Source organism: Cydia pomonella, chromosome 2 (genome assembly GCF_033807575.1).
Source record: "Cydia pomonella isolate Wapato2018A chromosome 2, ilCydPomo1, whole genome shotgun sequence".
Lineage (NCBI taxonomy): Eukaryota > Metazoa > Arthropoda > Insecta > Lepidoptera > Tortricidae > Cydia > Cydia pomonella.
The window spans coordinates 9,385,664-9,402,546 of NC_084704.1; the positions used below are offsets into that span (position 1 = coordinate 9,385,664).

General features: G+C 40.0%; 1 protein-coding gene across 1 annotated transcript; it reads right to left on the reverse strand.

Moving 5' to 3' along the window:
- Window positions 1-131: 131 nt before the first annotated feature.
- Window positions 132-16,807, reverse strand: LOC133533564 (histone acetyltransferase type B catalytic subunit). Its single transcript, XM_061872567.1, has 8 exons — window positions 16,410-16,807; window positions 16,157-16,326; window positions 15,861-16,032; window positions 14,929-15,088; window positions 9,727-9,892; window positions 5,316-5,464; window positions 4,713-4,881; window positions 132-4,482 (listed from the first exon to the last, which is right to left on the reverse strand). The coding sequence occupies exons 1-8, from the start codon at window positions 16,468-16,470 to the stop codon at window positions 4,315-4,317; spliced, it is 1,215 nt and encodes a 404-aa protein (XP_061728551.1). The 5' UTR covers window positions 16,471-16,807; the 3' UTR covers window positions 132-4,314.
- Window positions 16,808-16,883: the final 76 nt, after the last annotated feature.

Genomic DNA, 16,883 nt, shown 5'->3' on the forward strand with positions numbered 1-16,883 from the left:
TGATGCGCCACTAAGAAGCGCACCCGTCCAGCAGGAAGTATTGATATCAAAGCTCCATCAAATAAAAAATCAACTTCCATCTCAGAGGGTTAAATATAAAATAGGAATCTATAGGGTTTAAAAAACAATAATATTTTAAAATCAACATTTTACTTGAAAAAATATTCAACTAAATTAAGATTATGTTCATTTAAGGTTAGCCAAAAATAAAACGTTACCTTGTTGGTGTTTAATTAACAACCTCATTATAGTTCATCCGCGTTAAGAATGCAGTAAAATCAACATTGTCTGCCAGCCTAGCGATGCTTGTAACCAATCAAATCGTTCCTAATTAGAAAGCATGCCTTCAACTGGCCACTGTGAACTTGATCATCTAATAGCCGGGTCCACGCAGAGCGAGCATACGCGCGAGGCAACTTCCTCACGCACAATACGGCCAGTGTAGACGTGCCTCGATCGCCGAGGCCCGGCTAATCAGGACCGATTTGGTTGGTTACGGGCGTGTCTAGCTGGCTAGGCCTGCGGACAATCATGATTTTACTGCATTCTTAACGCGAACGAACTATAGACGGGAGGATTGCAACATTAATACAGTACCACGAAACGTATTACTTTAATATTGGCCGAGATTGGCTTAGAAATTGTAATTTTTGACATTAACGCATTCACTGCCACCGACGCATATATGCGTTCACCGTCATACAAGTTTGTTCCTAGGCCACGCCCCCCGGCAGTGAATGCGTTAACATGTATTTAAAAAATATTTAGAGATCTTGTACGTTTTTAGTCACTAAGAGGTTAAAATACAATACAATGAGAAAAGTGCAGTGAATTTCTGCCATAAAAATGAGATAAAGCTGTTATGCCTTGGTAATCTGTCCTTGACAATAAAACCGGCCCATGTTGGTGACCCTCTGTTGCAGACGCTTGTGGTGGTTGATTTTGTTGTGTTGATCGCAAGTGTCCTAATGATTTTACTTGTTCATTACTTAACTGATACGGGAGCTGCTACGTAGATTCCATTGAAGAGAGCTCTTTCATGAACGGCCAACTATCTGCTGGATGTTGTTGCTCTTGATATTGGTCCTGCTGTGGGCAGCATGGTTCCATTTTTATCACCTGTCACACTGCCCGTCACTTTCGTACTTACATACTTGTTAGAAAGTGATAGGCATGGTGACAAATGATAGCCAACCATCTTAGCCCTACTGTTGCAATAGTCTCACTTGGGCTTGTCGCGATTGGTTATATTTTGACGATTGGCTTAATTGCCTCGTTTGATTGTGCTCCAATTCAGACTGAGATCATAAATAATGAGATTGTTGATAGTGCAAGAGCTGAGACTAATCATAAGGTAGCGTTGCTTGCTGCACCTGTTTTAAATATGTTTATGTTCAGCGAAAATGTGAGTCTTATGATCTACTTGTTGTAAAATATCCTGGTGGATTTTCTAATTGCTTTTGAAGAACGAGTGTCCCAGTCTTTTTTGGGTTAAAATGCTATAATTTGATGCAACTCGTGGTCGCGGTATGTTGTTCATGTTGAGCAGTTCCTCGATTACAGCTTACCGATGCCGTTGGTTGGATAACCAGTGGACGAAGATTGGCTTGGGAAGGGATGGTCGAAGATTGGCTGCTATTGGCTACAATTCAGTTAGGTACGCTAAGGCCGTCTGTAAATGGGTGGTATATTACTTTTGCATTTGTCTGATTACTGCCATATTGGGATATATTGAGCAAATATTTTTGCTGGACCTGATGAAAATATGTTGTTTTTTTTTTCACTATAGTATTTTTATGTGTTGATAAGTTTGTTAAATTCTGATCCAACTGTAGCAACACTATTGACTGTTATTGGTTGTACCGACTTTTCATTTGCATTTGCAGAAATATCCGCTGATCGAATTGGTTGCTGGCTCAACTCAGCCCACATAAGCATTCCGTGTAAGAGATTCTCATAATCTTGGCGTGTTTCCAAAAAATAAGGACCACACTGTTTGCGACCACGTGTAGCGTGTTATTTAGGAAAGTGTGTTTAAATTCTTTGTTCTTTTCGTCCAGTAACATTATTATTACCAACATTCTCTTCTTTAGATGTAGGCTACAAAGGCTTGCATGATACATTGCATGTTTTCGTACAACGAAGCTAAGCACTCTGTTACACCTTATTTATCCTTTTCACTTGGACAGAATTTGTTTAAGTATGAAGATAGATCGGATTGCTTATCGCTAGCCTCTTTATTGGTCAAACTGGTCCACTACTACTGGGGTGGTAGCAACAGTGCTGTTCTTCCGATTCAGGGGTAGCTATTTTGGGATCAGAATATTATCACTTTTGGTGTGAGTTGTGAGAATCACTGACTTTTTCTTGTCAGTTATTTTGAATTTTGAACTGCTTTGGTTTGCACATTTCATTATTTAATAATACATCGTTTAGGTTATCAGGTTGAGGAGCGTTTTAAACATTTTCTGCTTTGAACTTGTTGCACTGTTTCTCACTAAATAAACAAGGATCAGGCGTTTCTGCTGTTTTGTTTGCAAAATTGAAAAAAAAAGTAGATACAGCGGTTTCTTGAGTTTCCTCCTCTTGATAATCAACTGATACGATTTTTTTTACAGCAGGTTCATCGAAATTTCGAGAACTAATCGTGAAACTGATTGGAGCCTTAATGTCAAACTCGGCTAGTTCGCCAACAATAGGGAGCGTTCATGAACTGTAGGAGGCAGCACAGGAGCCGTTAGATTTTTGGCGCGAGGCGTAAATGTGATGTTTATTGTTCCGATGTGGCCTACAAGATGGCAGAACTTACTATGCACAAGAAAACACGCGACGATTAAATGTACATGTTTATGGTTCTGATTCAGGCCACAAGATAGCAGACCCTCCAACGCGCACGGTCCCTATTGTTTTATTTTCCATTGTCAGGGTGTCATTGCGTGTTGACATCATCTGCGACAAAGTATTGTGCAAAATCTAATTTACATTCAATGCATAAAAGCCACTAACACAGGCCAACACTTACCACTGAAATAATCTTTGTACACATTATCACATGGTAATAATAAAAACATTTAAACAACAACAACACAACCAAGGGCTCAAGGCAACGTTCTTTCTCACTTTTCACCATCGCCGGGCGCTGAATAAAAGATGATTCGAAGATGTAATTACATTTTAAATGTGGAATTCCATAATAAATGACTAGTCTAGCTTTCCAATAAAATAAAAAGAAACCAGCTCCGAGGGAAAGCTACACACTAATTCCAATTCAATATTTATCTTAACCAATATTAACATTTCAACTCATGCATTTCGATATCCTATCCTAATCCCTGCCATTATGTTTCATTATGGGTCGAAATTCCTAAAGCAGGGGTTCCCAAAGTGTGCGCCGCGGCGCCCTGGTGCGCCGTAGAAAGTAAACAGGGGCGCCGTGAGTTCTATCATTATCCGAAACCACAAATATTTGCGGGTACCTCTTTGAGCGCTCGCATCGGTAAATAATATAGCGTCGTGTCGCCGGGCGCCGGGGCTTCCAAGGGCGCCGTTGCGAAATACTAAACTTGTAACTGCGCCACATGTTGAAAAAGATTGGGAACCCCTGTCCTAAAGTATATCGACCTTTGAGTGTTACAGCCAAATTTAACACAAATTTACTTACAAGTCCATGCTGTTCAACATTTGATATTTTTACATCTCATAAAGAACTGACAGCGTCTTTACATAAAATGATATAAAAAAATCACTAAAATACTAACTCACACGGGATACATTACATCATTATTATTACTAATTAGACATGAATTTTTGGACAGTTTTGATAAATCAAAAAATAACAACTGAACTTATTACCAATAAATATCATATCATATCATATCATATCATATCATATCATATCATATCATATTAGCCGAAAATATGAAATCAATGAGAATTTTCGCAGGTGATCACGAACTGCGAATATGTCTCATTCACAGGGACCGCAGCCCAGATGACAATCGTTTGTCGACAATCGCCGATTGAAAAGAAAACTTGTATCGACATGACAGACGCGACGGAGTCAAGCGGCCCACTCACCCGCGGCCTCGCACTTGAGGGAGTCCTGCGGGAGGCAACCCTCTTTATTAATAATAATAACTTCGGGCTTCGCTTACGCGACTTCGCCTACGGCTAGATTAGTTCACGCTCCGCCACCGGTCACGTCGTTTCCATACATTATTTATGATTTGATTTGGCGTTTTCTATCAACAATTGTCACTCGGTTAGGCCCCTGATGCTCTGCCTGCACCTGCGGCAGTTGAGCCGGTCGTGGGGCTAGTCGTGGTCGAGGCGGTGCAGCACGCGGCGGTAGTCGGCCTCGAGCGCGAGGTACTGGCCGGCGAGGCGGCCCTGCGTCTCGTTCACGCCCAGCGAGCTCAGTGTCGCCAAGTACTCTTCTGGTTTCAGCACTTTCTCCAGTTTCTTCATTTCTAATTTCTTTTTCTGTGAAATAGAACGGTTGATTTAAGATTTGACGTACCATGACAGAGCGGGGGGACTTGGGTGTTCAGCGTTGGCACGGTCTAAGAACCTTAAGTACATTGACTACGTATGAAGTCATCCGTTGATGTATTTATCCGTAGATGTTGACATCACCGAGCCATACCGCCGACAGTTAATTAATCGCGCCGAAGCTCCACCCTCAGTACCATTAATCAAATGTAGGTTAGTACCTGGAAGGGAGCGTTGAGCCTGTTCTTGACGTCGAGCCGGTACTGCAGGTACTGCGCCTTGTCGGACGTGTTGGTGGCGCGCAGGCGCAGGATCTCGTACACGCGCCGCACCTGCTTCTTGTTGATCTTGAACTTGGCGCACGCCTGCGACACCATCTCGGGCGAAAACCTTTTAAAACAAAACCCGTTACTCAATCCCCCCGTTCCAAGGCAGGTTTCTTAATCATGTGCCATAATAATTTACTTATTCACTAGTTAAAACATATGTCTACTTAAGGCTGAGGAACATTGAAAAGGCATTGTACACTTCTATTGCTTACTTTGTACACTTCTTGATAAAATAAGGACTCACACAGAGGTATTTGGCAGCCGGTATCATGGGCGGGACGGCAATATAATTACGCGCGTGCGATAGAGATAGGAACAGGCGGGTCAACATACATAATTCTTCGTGCTTAGCGTCCTTACTACTCAAAAATATTTGTCAATAAATAAATTAAAATACCAAGGGCAAAAGAAAAATCGAGATGAGGGTAGGATATTATGTCATTCATTGCTCTCTTGGTTTTCTTTGTTGGCAGTAAAGAATTTGTTGATACCCACCCTTGATAAAGCTTTGCTGGATAAAATGCTGGCAGTGTTTCACAGTTTTTGCAATCTACATAATCTCTGATTCTCTGGAAATCTTCTGATGGATCTTCTACAGTCATATCAATTACTTCCGGAAGTATAACGAAGTGTGAATAGATGGCCTGAAACAGAACAATATAATTTTATTTTAAATTTATTAATTAATTTTGAAAGTATAAAATCGGATTAATTATTATTGACACTTGAGTTCTCCTTTGTTCAAAAAGTACTTCAGTCCGAATATTATACAAAATTGAATCACTAACCCTGCTAACACCCTTATTCATAAACGCGCGAGTTGCATCAATTAGTTCATTTTCCTACTCCTCTACTATTATCTGTCATTTATACATTCATGAACGCGAATAACCTACATAAAAAGTTTGAAGAAAAGTCTATATTGTCTATTCCTCATAACAGCACTTGTGCTTTCATCGCTATAACGATACTGTGACTAATCGCTACCAACCTAACAAAATCAAATGTAATACAGTTGCAAACTAAGTGCATTGCTGCCAACTTACAAAATATAAGTCAGAAACACTCATATGACACCCGTAATATAACAACACCCATAGACTACTGCTATATATAAGCCCTAAGGGCTGATAGGGAGGGTTCTAGGAGGCGTAAATTAGGAGACCGTGCGTTAGTACATAGGTTTATTACCGGACTAAGAGACGGTTACAAAAATGCCGGCGCCAGAGGGCGCGCGGGTAGACTTAACCCTACCCACCACCAATATACATACATAACACCCCTTTTCTTAAATAACAGTACGGATTAACATCTAAATTATCTCAAGTGTTCCAGGGCTTGACTTCGTGACATTAGGTTATCTTTTTAAGTTAACCAAGGTGATCCATGATGCACCAGAATTATAAAAAACGTCTGTCAGGCACTAGGACATTTGCCTTAATTATAAAAACGATTGACGAAAACATAAGTTTAACATAACTTAATCTATCTCAAAGCCAAATCTGACGGGTGGGCGCCTAAATCTTTTACTCTCATAAGTTCTGACCTGAGCGGGCGGGTCGGTACTGGTGCCGGGCTGCGCGGACGCCGTGTGCGCGTCCTGAGCGGTTTGGATCGGAAGCTCGACCGGCTGTGTTACCTCTTTACCTATACCCTCCACGTTTCCTAATTGGGTTCCAGGCGGTACACAATATTTGAATCTTTTCTTTAGTTGATCCGTGTGCCTATGACTGGTGGTACCGTTTTCCCTTGTCACAACGTAGTTGCGGTTCCCTTTTACCTCTGATATTGTTCCCGCCACCCATTTATCAGGACCGCTGTATTCCTGCAACCATACTGGATCTCCTTGCTCCATTTGATGTGCTGGTTGGCTAGTGATCCTTTCCACCTGCTTGTTTTGGGCTTGCCTGACTCGTTGATCCACTGTGGCGCTTGGTTGAAGTAAGTCTAGCCTACAGCGGAGAGCTCGTTTCTGTAACATCGTGGCTGGGGACTCACCTGTTGTACTGTGTGGACAATTCCTGTAGTTAAATAAAAATGTTTGTAATGCCACATCCAAGTCTACCTTTTCCTTGGTGGCTTTCCGCAGAGCCTGTTTGCATAGCTTGACAGCACCTTCCGCGGCTCCATTAGAAGCTGGATGATATGGTGCACTGTAAGCGTGTTTAATTCCATTCCGGATGAATTGATCCACTTCCTGACTCGTAAAGGGTGGCCCATTGTCTGAAACCACTTCCTTTGGTAACCCGAAGCGAGCAAATATCTCCATTAAAACCTTAATCACAGCGGTCCCTGTAGTCCTCTGCATCACAAAAGCTTCAATCCATTTTGTTGTTGAATCTACAATGACAAAGAACGTTCTTCCTTCAAAGGGACCTAAAAAGTCCATGTGCAGTCTACTCCATGCTTGGTCATGATATGGCCAGGGTTGAGGTGTTGACTTCGTAGGTGCTGCTGCGTCTGCCGCACAGATTGCACAAAGCTTGCAAGTTTGTTCAATTTCCTTATCAATACCTGGCCACCAAACGAAACTGCGGGCTATGCCCTTCATCTTCACCATACCCTGGTGGCTGCTATGTAATTCCTTCATAATACTAGGACGCAGTGCTGCGGGTATCACCATCCGGTACCCCCACATAACGCAGCCTGAATCAGTATATAGTTCTTGTCTTCGTGCAAAATATGGTTTAATTTCGTCTTCTGAATTTAACAATGACTTGGCCAACCCCTCCTTAAAAATTGGTTTACTTTCCTTAATGTTTCATCTTTTTCTGTCTCCTTCCTCACCTTTTGGCTCGTTATAGGCAGGAAATCTTGCACAAAGTTTATATATGTTACCTCTGTATAGTCTTGACAATCTTGACATCCTGACTAGTTGAAGACCGCTTAGCGTCGCTTGTTAGTCTCCATAGGCTACTGGGGCCAAAATCGAGAAAAAGAACAGCCCAACAATTTAATTTAGCAAAGAACAAGTACCAGGGCCTCATGACTTACGAGAAGGTGTTGCTGACCAGCCGCAAGGTATGCTCGCGTATCTTAGCTGTATACTTTTGGTTTGGTACCTATATGATTCGTTCTACACTAGTTTAAAGAATTATTTTTGTTGACTCGTAGGAAAAGTATTGTATGCAACGTTGTATAAGTAGGTCAAAAAAGCTCGTGGCGTATTCCTTTACAATGTTCGCCTACGCCTTCGGCTCGGGTAACTCACGCCACTCCCCTTTTTTGACCCTTCTTTTACAACTGTTGCATAAAATACTATTATGTTAAACCCTTTTTAGGGTTCCGTAGCCAAATGGCAAAAAACGGAACCCTTATAGATTCGTCATGTCCGTCTGTCTGTCCGATTCTGTCACAGCCACTTTTTTCCGAAACTATAAGAGCTGTACTGTTCAAACTTAGTAAGTAGATGTATTCTATGAACCGCATTAAGATTTTCACACAAAAATAGAAAAAAACAATAAATTTTGGGGGTTCCCCATACTTAGAACTGAAACTCAAAAAATCTTTTTTCATCAAACCCATACGTGTGGGGTATCTATAGATAGGTCTTCAAAAATGATATTGAGGTTTCTAATATCATTTTTTTCTAAAATGAATAGTTTGCGCGAGAGACACTTCCAAAGTGGTAAAATGTGTGTCCCCCCCCCCCCCCGTAACTTCTAAAATAACAGAATGAAAAATCTAAAAAAAATATATGATATACATTGCCATGTAAACTTCCACCGAAAATTGGTTTGAACGAGATCTAGTAAGTAGTTTTTTTTAATACGTCAAGAAATTAAAAAAAAAAATTTTTTTTCAACATACCCATACATGTGGGGTATCTATGGATAGGTCTTCAAAAATGATATTAAGGTTTCTAATATCATTTTTTTCTAAACTGAATAGTTTGCGCGAGAGAACCTCCCAAAGTGAAAAAAAGTGTGGCCCCCCCCCCCCCCCCCCTGTAACTTCTAAAATAACAGAATGAAAAATCTAAAAAAAATATATGATATACATTACGATGCAAACTTCTAACGAAAATTGGTTTGAACGAGATCTAGTGTGTAGTTTTTTTTAATACGTCATAAAATTAAAAAAAAAATTTTTTTCGTCAAACCCATACGTGTGGGGTATCTATAGATAGGTCTTCAAAAATGATATTTAGGTTCCTAATATAATTTTTTTCTAAAGTGAATAGTTTGCGCGAGAGACACTACCAAAGTGGTAAAATGTGTGTCCAAAGTGGTAAAATGTTGAACGAGATCTAGTAGTTTAAGTAGTTTTTTTTTAATACGTCATAAAGGAACCCTTCATGAGTGAGTCCGACTCGCACTTGGCCGCTTTTTTTTACAAGTCAAAATGACAGATCACAACAAACAATTATGATGAAGGCTTGCAACGCGTTTATAAATAAGGGGATAAGACTATTTCCTATGATATCCGGTCAGCATAGAGAAACAGTTCATATTATGTTAAACCACCTGAACAAAAAGTATAAAACTAAAAAGTAGTTAATATAGTAAAAGTAATAGAAAGTATGTGCATACTAGAATTTGATACTATTAAAAATATTTTTTTATATAAATATAGATATAAATATTGGGGACAATGTTGGTTGCCTGGCAACCTATAAGTGTAATTGCACCCTTATTCACCAGGTTTCGTTGCTAGCATTATAGTCTGGCAAACCAAATTTGTCAATAGCCAGGTCCACACAGAGCGGAGCGCAGAGCAGTGCGTGAGGAAATTGCCTCGCGCGTATGCTCGCTCTGTGTGGACCCGCCTAATAAATAAGAACAGAAAACTGTACTCATCTCTTTCCTTTGGGTTCTAATACTAGCGTAAGACAAAGACAGTATGATCTGTCTATCTATATTTGAAATGAGACAGTCCCTGGCCAAATGATAGTAGTAATGTGTACCGTGAGCAGGTTGGCGCAGACGCCGAGCTTGCGGAAAGGCGGCAGCGTGAGCACCTGCGACACGCGCGGGCGCGCGTGCGCGGGGTACGCGTAGTAGCGGTACACCGTCGCGTACCCCGCCGCCGCGTACGCGTGCCCGCCCTCGCTCGTCGGGTACTTCTCGAATCTGGAATGGACGCGTCATTAGATCACCGTTACTAAAACCAGCATTTGCACGCTGCTCCAGCGTGCGACCAACAAAATAGCTATACACTTACATATTATTTATTATCATCACACTTGCTCGTAAACGGTGTTATTGCATGCCAATATAGAGATAGAATGAGCGGGCGTAATAGATTTTTACAGTACATATGGGGCTACTTTATAGCACTAGTGCGAGAAGTAGCATATTACGTTACTGTGTCGAACATTTAAAGGGCCATATGTACTGTAAAACGTTGTACGATACATGTGCGAATAGGTAATTCGCAACTCGTGTCGATTTAAAACACTCCCTTCGGTCGTGTTTTAATTTATCGCCACTCGTTTCGAATTTCCTATTTTTCGCACTTGTATGTACTATTTTATTTCATTACGCCCCCCCTTATTGGGTGTAATGTTTTTTGAAGTAGGTGAGTTGTACAGTTATCATGAACGAGTAGTAGATATAATATGCTCGTCTAATTTATTTTTAAGCTGGTTCACATTTTGTGCTGAAACCACGTCTCCTGGGAGTTTGTTCCAAGCTCTCACTACTCGGTTGCTCAGAAAGTGTTTGTATGGGTTACTGATGTAAGATCTATGCCTTTCTAGCTTTAAGCTCAATCAATTCAATTTTTAGGATTTTTTTTACCTGCTCTATTTTGTTTGTATAGCCAGTTTTATTGTGCACACCGGTGGTATTGAATTATTTAAATGGTATAATTGTAAGTGATGACCTATTTATTTATTTAATCTTTATTGGACAAAAGAAAAAAATCTTACAGTACAAAAGGCGGACTTAATGCCACGAAGCATTATCTACCAGTCAACCTTAAGGCTAAGCAGGCGCTTGTTGTTGTCGCGCTTAAACATATCTTGAAACCCCTTAACTTAAGATCATAGTGCCCAGATAGCATTTTCTACGTCTCTATTAGGTCTCCCATGTTCTATGCAAAACACTTTCTAGAAGACAATGACATTGATATTATGCTAGTGTCAGAAACTCACTTTACGAGTAAGAGTTATTTCAAAATCCCCAAATATAAACTGTACCATGCTCTGGCGCCGCAGTAATAGTAAAAGAAAAATTAAAACACTATCCAGTCGACTCATACTGCACGGAAAAAACCGAAAAAATTCAAGCCACAAGCATAATAACAGAAGATCACAAAGGGGAGTCTAATATAACAGCTTTGTATATACCACCAAAGCACAACTTGAAAAAGGGTGACTACTCTTCATTCTTCTCCACGCTTGGCCATCGATTTATAGCTGGAGGAGACTATAACGCCAAACGTATAGCGTCAACTGGTGAACCAACTTACTGGCCCTCGGATTTAAACAAGAAACCGGACTTAATAGACTTCCTAGTTACTAAGGGATTTCATAACTCTTGTCTGAAATGCAAATCAAGCTTGGAATTGTCCTCAGACCACTCACCTATTATAGTACAAGTAAATTGCGAAAAAGTGTAAATTGCATACAAAAAAGGCGAACTGGCCATACTTTCGGGAACTAATTCAGCAATAACTTGACTGCCAAATCCCTCTAAAAACAGACGGCGATATCACCCAAGCTGTAGAATTATTTAACACTGCCGTACAACAAGCTGCCTGGGAGGCAACTCATACACTAAAGGATAAAAACAAAGAATTGTTCCAATATCCTAAACAAATTTCCGAGCTACTGAAACAAAAACGCAAGGCCAGAAAATTGTGGCATTTAACCAAGTTCCCAGGCCATAAAAAGAAATTCAACTACCTCGCATCTAAACTCAAGGAAGCCCTCGCAACACACAGAAATAGGGTCACAGAAATATACCTAAAAAATCTTGATGCGACAAAAGCCACAGATTATTCGCTCTGGAAGGCCACGAAAAACCTGAATAGGCCGATTACCCATCAATCCCCGATCAGAAATGAAGATGGCAGCTGGGCAAAAACTGATTCTGACAAAGCTGAGGAATTCGCGAGACACTTATCCACAGTTTTCACGCCAAACGACGAATCTTGATTAAACAAAATTGGAAGAAATAATAAAAACGCTAAACCAGCCTCATCAATTAGATTTACCCATTAAAAAATTTACATACGCAGAAGTCATCGACGCGATCAAAAGCCTCAACATACATAAAGCCCCAGGACATGATCTTATTACTGCCAAAATCCTCAGAGAACTACCGCAAATTGGAATCAGATTCCTAACTCACATCTACAATGCCGCGCTCTGGAGAAACTTTGTCCCTCCACAATGGAAAGTCGCTGAAATCATTCTAATCCCAAAACCTGGCAAAGAACCTACAGAAGTAAAATCCTGCTACCAATACCTTCGAAAGTTTTAGAAATATTGTTCATGAAAAGAATAAAAGTAGAAGTCACAAAGACTAACTTGATACCGTTTCATCCATTCAGATTCCGGCAAGGCCATGGTACTGTGGAGCAGATTCACAGGCTAGTGGAGCAAAAAAACTTTGCGTTTGAAAAAAAACTTTATGTTTCATCAGCGTTTTTGGACATATCCCAAGCATTCGACCTCTCGACCCGATGTCTGGCATCAAGGACTCTTATTCAAAAGAATAAAAAACCTTCCAATCAATTATTATCACTTTATCACTTCGTACCTTAACGAACGACACTTTTATGTAAGCTATGGCAGTAGCACGACAAACCTACATGGGATAGATGCCGATATGCCGCAAGGAAGTGTCATGGGCCCATTACTTTACCTCATATACACCTCGGATCTCCCAAGTGCCGAAAATGTTCTGACAGGAACTTTCGCCGACGACACTGCTATATTAGCAGTAGACGACATACCCGCCGTTGCATTAGGAAAACTTCAAAATAGTCTGGACGATATTTCAAAATGGCAAATTAAAGCAAATGAGACAAATAATAATAATAATAATAAGATATGCAATGAATAAAGAGAATAATAATAATAGTTCTTTATTTACAGGTAAACACCCATTTCAAGTCATTATGTACAATATAAAAATAAAAAATACAAAATATAAAAATAAACAGTAAACAATGTAAAATGTACAATAAAAAACCTAAAATTAATAAAAGTTAGGCAGTCATAGTCAGGATCGTCACTTCCTGTTCCTCTCACGCTGCACGGAAGTCCAGTATTTACTAATAGAATTGTGCAGATACCCGGACAGCTCACGGAGAATACTGTTGTCAGACGTTCTTAGGCGGCTCCAGAAGGAAGCGACGCGGGAGCGAATAATAGCAAAAAAATCAGGGACTTCGGCATCAGCAAACATGGTCGACGCGCTGCAGTTTCTTGGTAGTTTCATTAGAATGCGGTTTGCGTCATTATCTGCACTCTAATTTTATTCATCGCGCGTCTCGTGAATCTGCTTCAGAGCTGACATGTATAGAAGCATAAACAATATGCCCTAAACAATGTCACCTTCACTTCATCACTACAACGCGCGAATCTGCGCGCAAGCATGTTGCACCGCACGGCCAAAGCCCTGCGCTCTCGCTCAATGTCGTCATCATCAAGCAGACCCTCCATGTCCAAGGTACCTGAACCCTTTCACTCTTTCCACTTGTACTTCATCCAGATACACTGGCGGGACATTCGTCGGTCCTCTCCCCGACTTGAAAACCATCATTTTTGTCTTTAGTACGTTGTACAAAATCTGTATACAAGTAACATTTACGCTCAGACGTGAAACGTGCCCGGAAGTAAAACTCAATAACATATATGTAAACCCCAATCAGATCACGAGACCCACGATACCTAGGAATCTATTTAGACAGAAGACTAACATGGACGAATCACATATTTACGAAACGAAAAGCTCTGGGCCAACAGCTGCGTTAGATGTATTGGCTTTTAGAACGCAAATCTCAACTAAGCCAAATAATAAGCTTCTACTTTATAAGTGCATACCAAAACCTATATGGACTTATGGCATCCAGTTGTGGGGAACAGCCTCAAAATCCAATCTAGGAATACTACAGCACTTCCAATCTAAAATACTACGAATTATCACTAAAGCCCCATGGTACATCAAAAACGAGAATTTACATCGAGATCTCCAAATCAAAACAATAAACCAAGAAGTGTCAGACACCTTAGACCAGGGGTTCCCAAAGTGTGCGCCGCGGCGCCCTGGTGCGCCGTAGAAAGTAAAGAGGGGCGCCGTGAGTTCTATCATTATCCGAAACCACAAATATTCGCGGGTACCTATTTGAGCGCTCGCATCGGTAAATATTATAGCGTCGTGTCACTCTTTTTCGACCGTGATTTTAAATTTACAAGGGCGCCGTTGCAAAATACTAAACTTGTAACTGCGCCGCATGTTGAAAAAGATTGGGAACCCCTGCCTTAGACAAATACGAGTATAGTAAAAGAATGGAGAACCACCCAAACTTACTCGCGAGAAACCTGATGAAGGAACTACCTAACACAACTTTTACAAGGCTGAAGAGAAGAGCACCTCAAGATCTTAATCTAAAATAAATATAAGGTCATTTTTTAATTGATGGGCGTATCAAAGGATATCGCACCGCGCACCTTCTAAAAATACGTAATCTCCAGCTAAATGTCAAAGATAGACAGCATGCAGGATTAAAAGATTATAAAAAAAAAATGTTCTATATGGTGCTTTAGGTGAGTTTCAGTTCCTTGAGTCTCTCCTCATATGGCTTGTTTTTAAGTTGCCTTGGCAGTTTCATGAAACTCCATTGGACCTTCTCCAGCATATCAATGTCCTTGGCAAAGTAAGGACTCTAGGCTTCAAAAGTATACTCCAATTTGGACACTGTAGAGTGATGCGGACAGAAACCATGCCATCCACATAGCTCTATGTTTATGGCATGGTTTCTGTCCGCAGGTCTGTATGCAGGGCAAAAAATCCTCTTTTGTTTAACAAGAATTCTCTCCATGGCCTTGCTATAGTGATGACTCTGTAGTAAATAAAAAAAAAACAGTCTGTCGATTTTTGCGGGGGAGGGGCACATCAAATGTATGTTAGATAAAATTTCAAATCAAACTTACACTGTAAAGAAGGTCCATTGGTCATCATCCACATCAATGAAGGAGGCTGCATCCACATACCACAGCAGGAATGTCTGCAGCCGCTCATGGAAGGCGAGGAAGCCCGGTGTGGTTGTGTCACAGAAGTACACTTCAAATGTATGTTTGTCTCCTCCATCATCTAATGGCAAAATACAACAATATTGACACTATTTTATCTTTACCTGTTGGATTTTACCATTGTAGTACTGTATTGATTGTTATTTAATTTCTTAATATTTATATTTATTACTTTTTCTTCTGCATAACAAACTAAAGCTTTAATAATCAATATTATTAAATCAAAGTATGTAATATTTATTGTGGACTGTACTATTAAGTTTAATGTGATTAGATCAATTTCATTATTTTACCTTTAATCCAATGTTTTAACCAGGTTGCACTAGCTGTGGTCACAGAACCCTAATTTAAAGATGTTTTCCGTGACTACAGCTAGTGCAACCTGGCGGAAATATCAGATAAAAGGTAAAATAATGATATTTAATTGCATTAGACCCATTCATGACATTATATATGTGTACAAAACGCAAGTGTTATATGCTATTAATGTGAGACTACTAACGCAAGTATAAAAATGCTTTTGATCTATACACAATGAAATTTAATCGGTGATCAGGAGTTGAAAAATATTAATTTACAGGTGAGCAACTTTTAATATGGGACCAACCCCAAAATAATGTGAACCCCAAAGTAATTTTGGCTGTTTCATACATTTTAGCTAGTCTGAAGTTGACTTTTCCTATAGTAAAAGTTACTCAGTATGACCTATAAATTAATATTTTTCAACTCCTGGTCACAGATTAAATTTCATTGTGTATTTCTTAACTCTTTATTATGTATGAAAGATTATAATTTCCATGTTTAAATTAAAAACTACTCTTCCTTTAACTTACGGGGAGTGGCTGTAAAGGAATGCAGCATTTTTCCCATTGGCCTGAATGCTTTATCCTTTTCTAACAGTGAGACAAACTGGTCCAAATTTGTTGTATACCCCGGTGCCAAGATTTTTTTCATAGCTCCTTCTACATCATCAGCTTTCATGCCTTCAGAAATACTGGGCTCAATCTGAAATTACAAAAATAACAATCATAGGTAGAGGTACATATTTATATGTATGACAAAAATACCTACATCATGAAATAAAATATCTTTATCTTGTTATGAATAGTAGATTTTACTAAAAAGGAACCTTTTCAGAGTATTCGATGCCGAGATACGTTTGAAGACTCCCAGCAGTGTAGTAGAGCCGTATACGCAAGTCTGTGTAGCCAAAAATATTTTCGTTCTCGCCAAACACTTGGTGGCACATCTCTGGAGCAAAACTGGTTTCTTCATCCTCAATATCATCTGGAGATCTCACTGTTAACATATAAAAAGGTTATGTACTACCCCGTCGTCATGTACGAGTTATTGGTTTGCCTTGACATGATTGTGCTACTCACCTAATTTTAGTTCCAATACCTCGTTGCCGTCCACAACCAAATGGCACAAAGCATCAGTCATCTCGAAGGAGGGCTTATAAATCAGGTTCAATTCTCATTACAAGATTGTAGTGGTAATTCCCGGCTTCCCGCGCAAAATAACTTGAAACAAAAACTGACAAACGAAGTCAAATAAAAGAAAATGCTTCTGAACGAGCTACACACATCTACTCAGTGCACCGCAGAGAACTTCTTTTGTTGCAAATCTAATACAATATACAGAGTTCGGAATTAACGGTAATTTTAAAACGCAGATTGCAAATGAAAATCAACCAAAATCGCAGTCCAGTCCAGATTACTCCTTTTGACAGAATTGACAGCCTAACCTTGACAGCTTGTTTGCATGTTGTTTGCCAATTGTCTATGCTTATCTTTTTTAACCGCTACGTGGAATTAAACGAGACACAATTAAAAACGCCGCACATTCCAGTAATG

Coding starts and splice junctions, on each gene's coding strand:
- LOC133533564 (XM_061872567.1), bottom strand. CDS start 16,470: ATGACTGATGCTTTGTGCCATTTGGTTGTGGACGGCAACGAGGTATTG. Junction 16,327..16,409: donor GGTATTGGAACTAAAATTAG/GTGAGTAGCACA, acceptor ATATGTTAACAG/TGAGATCTCCAGATGATATT. Junction 5,465..9,726: donor TCTGCGCCAACCTGCTCACG/GTACACATTACT, acceptor GTTCTGTTTCAG/GCCATCTATTCACACTTCGT.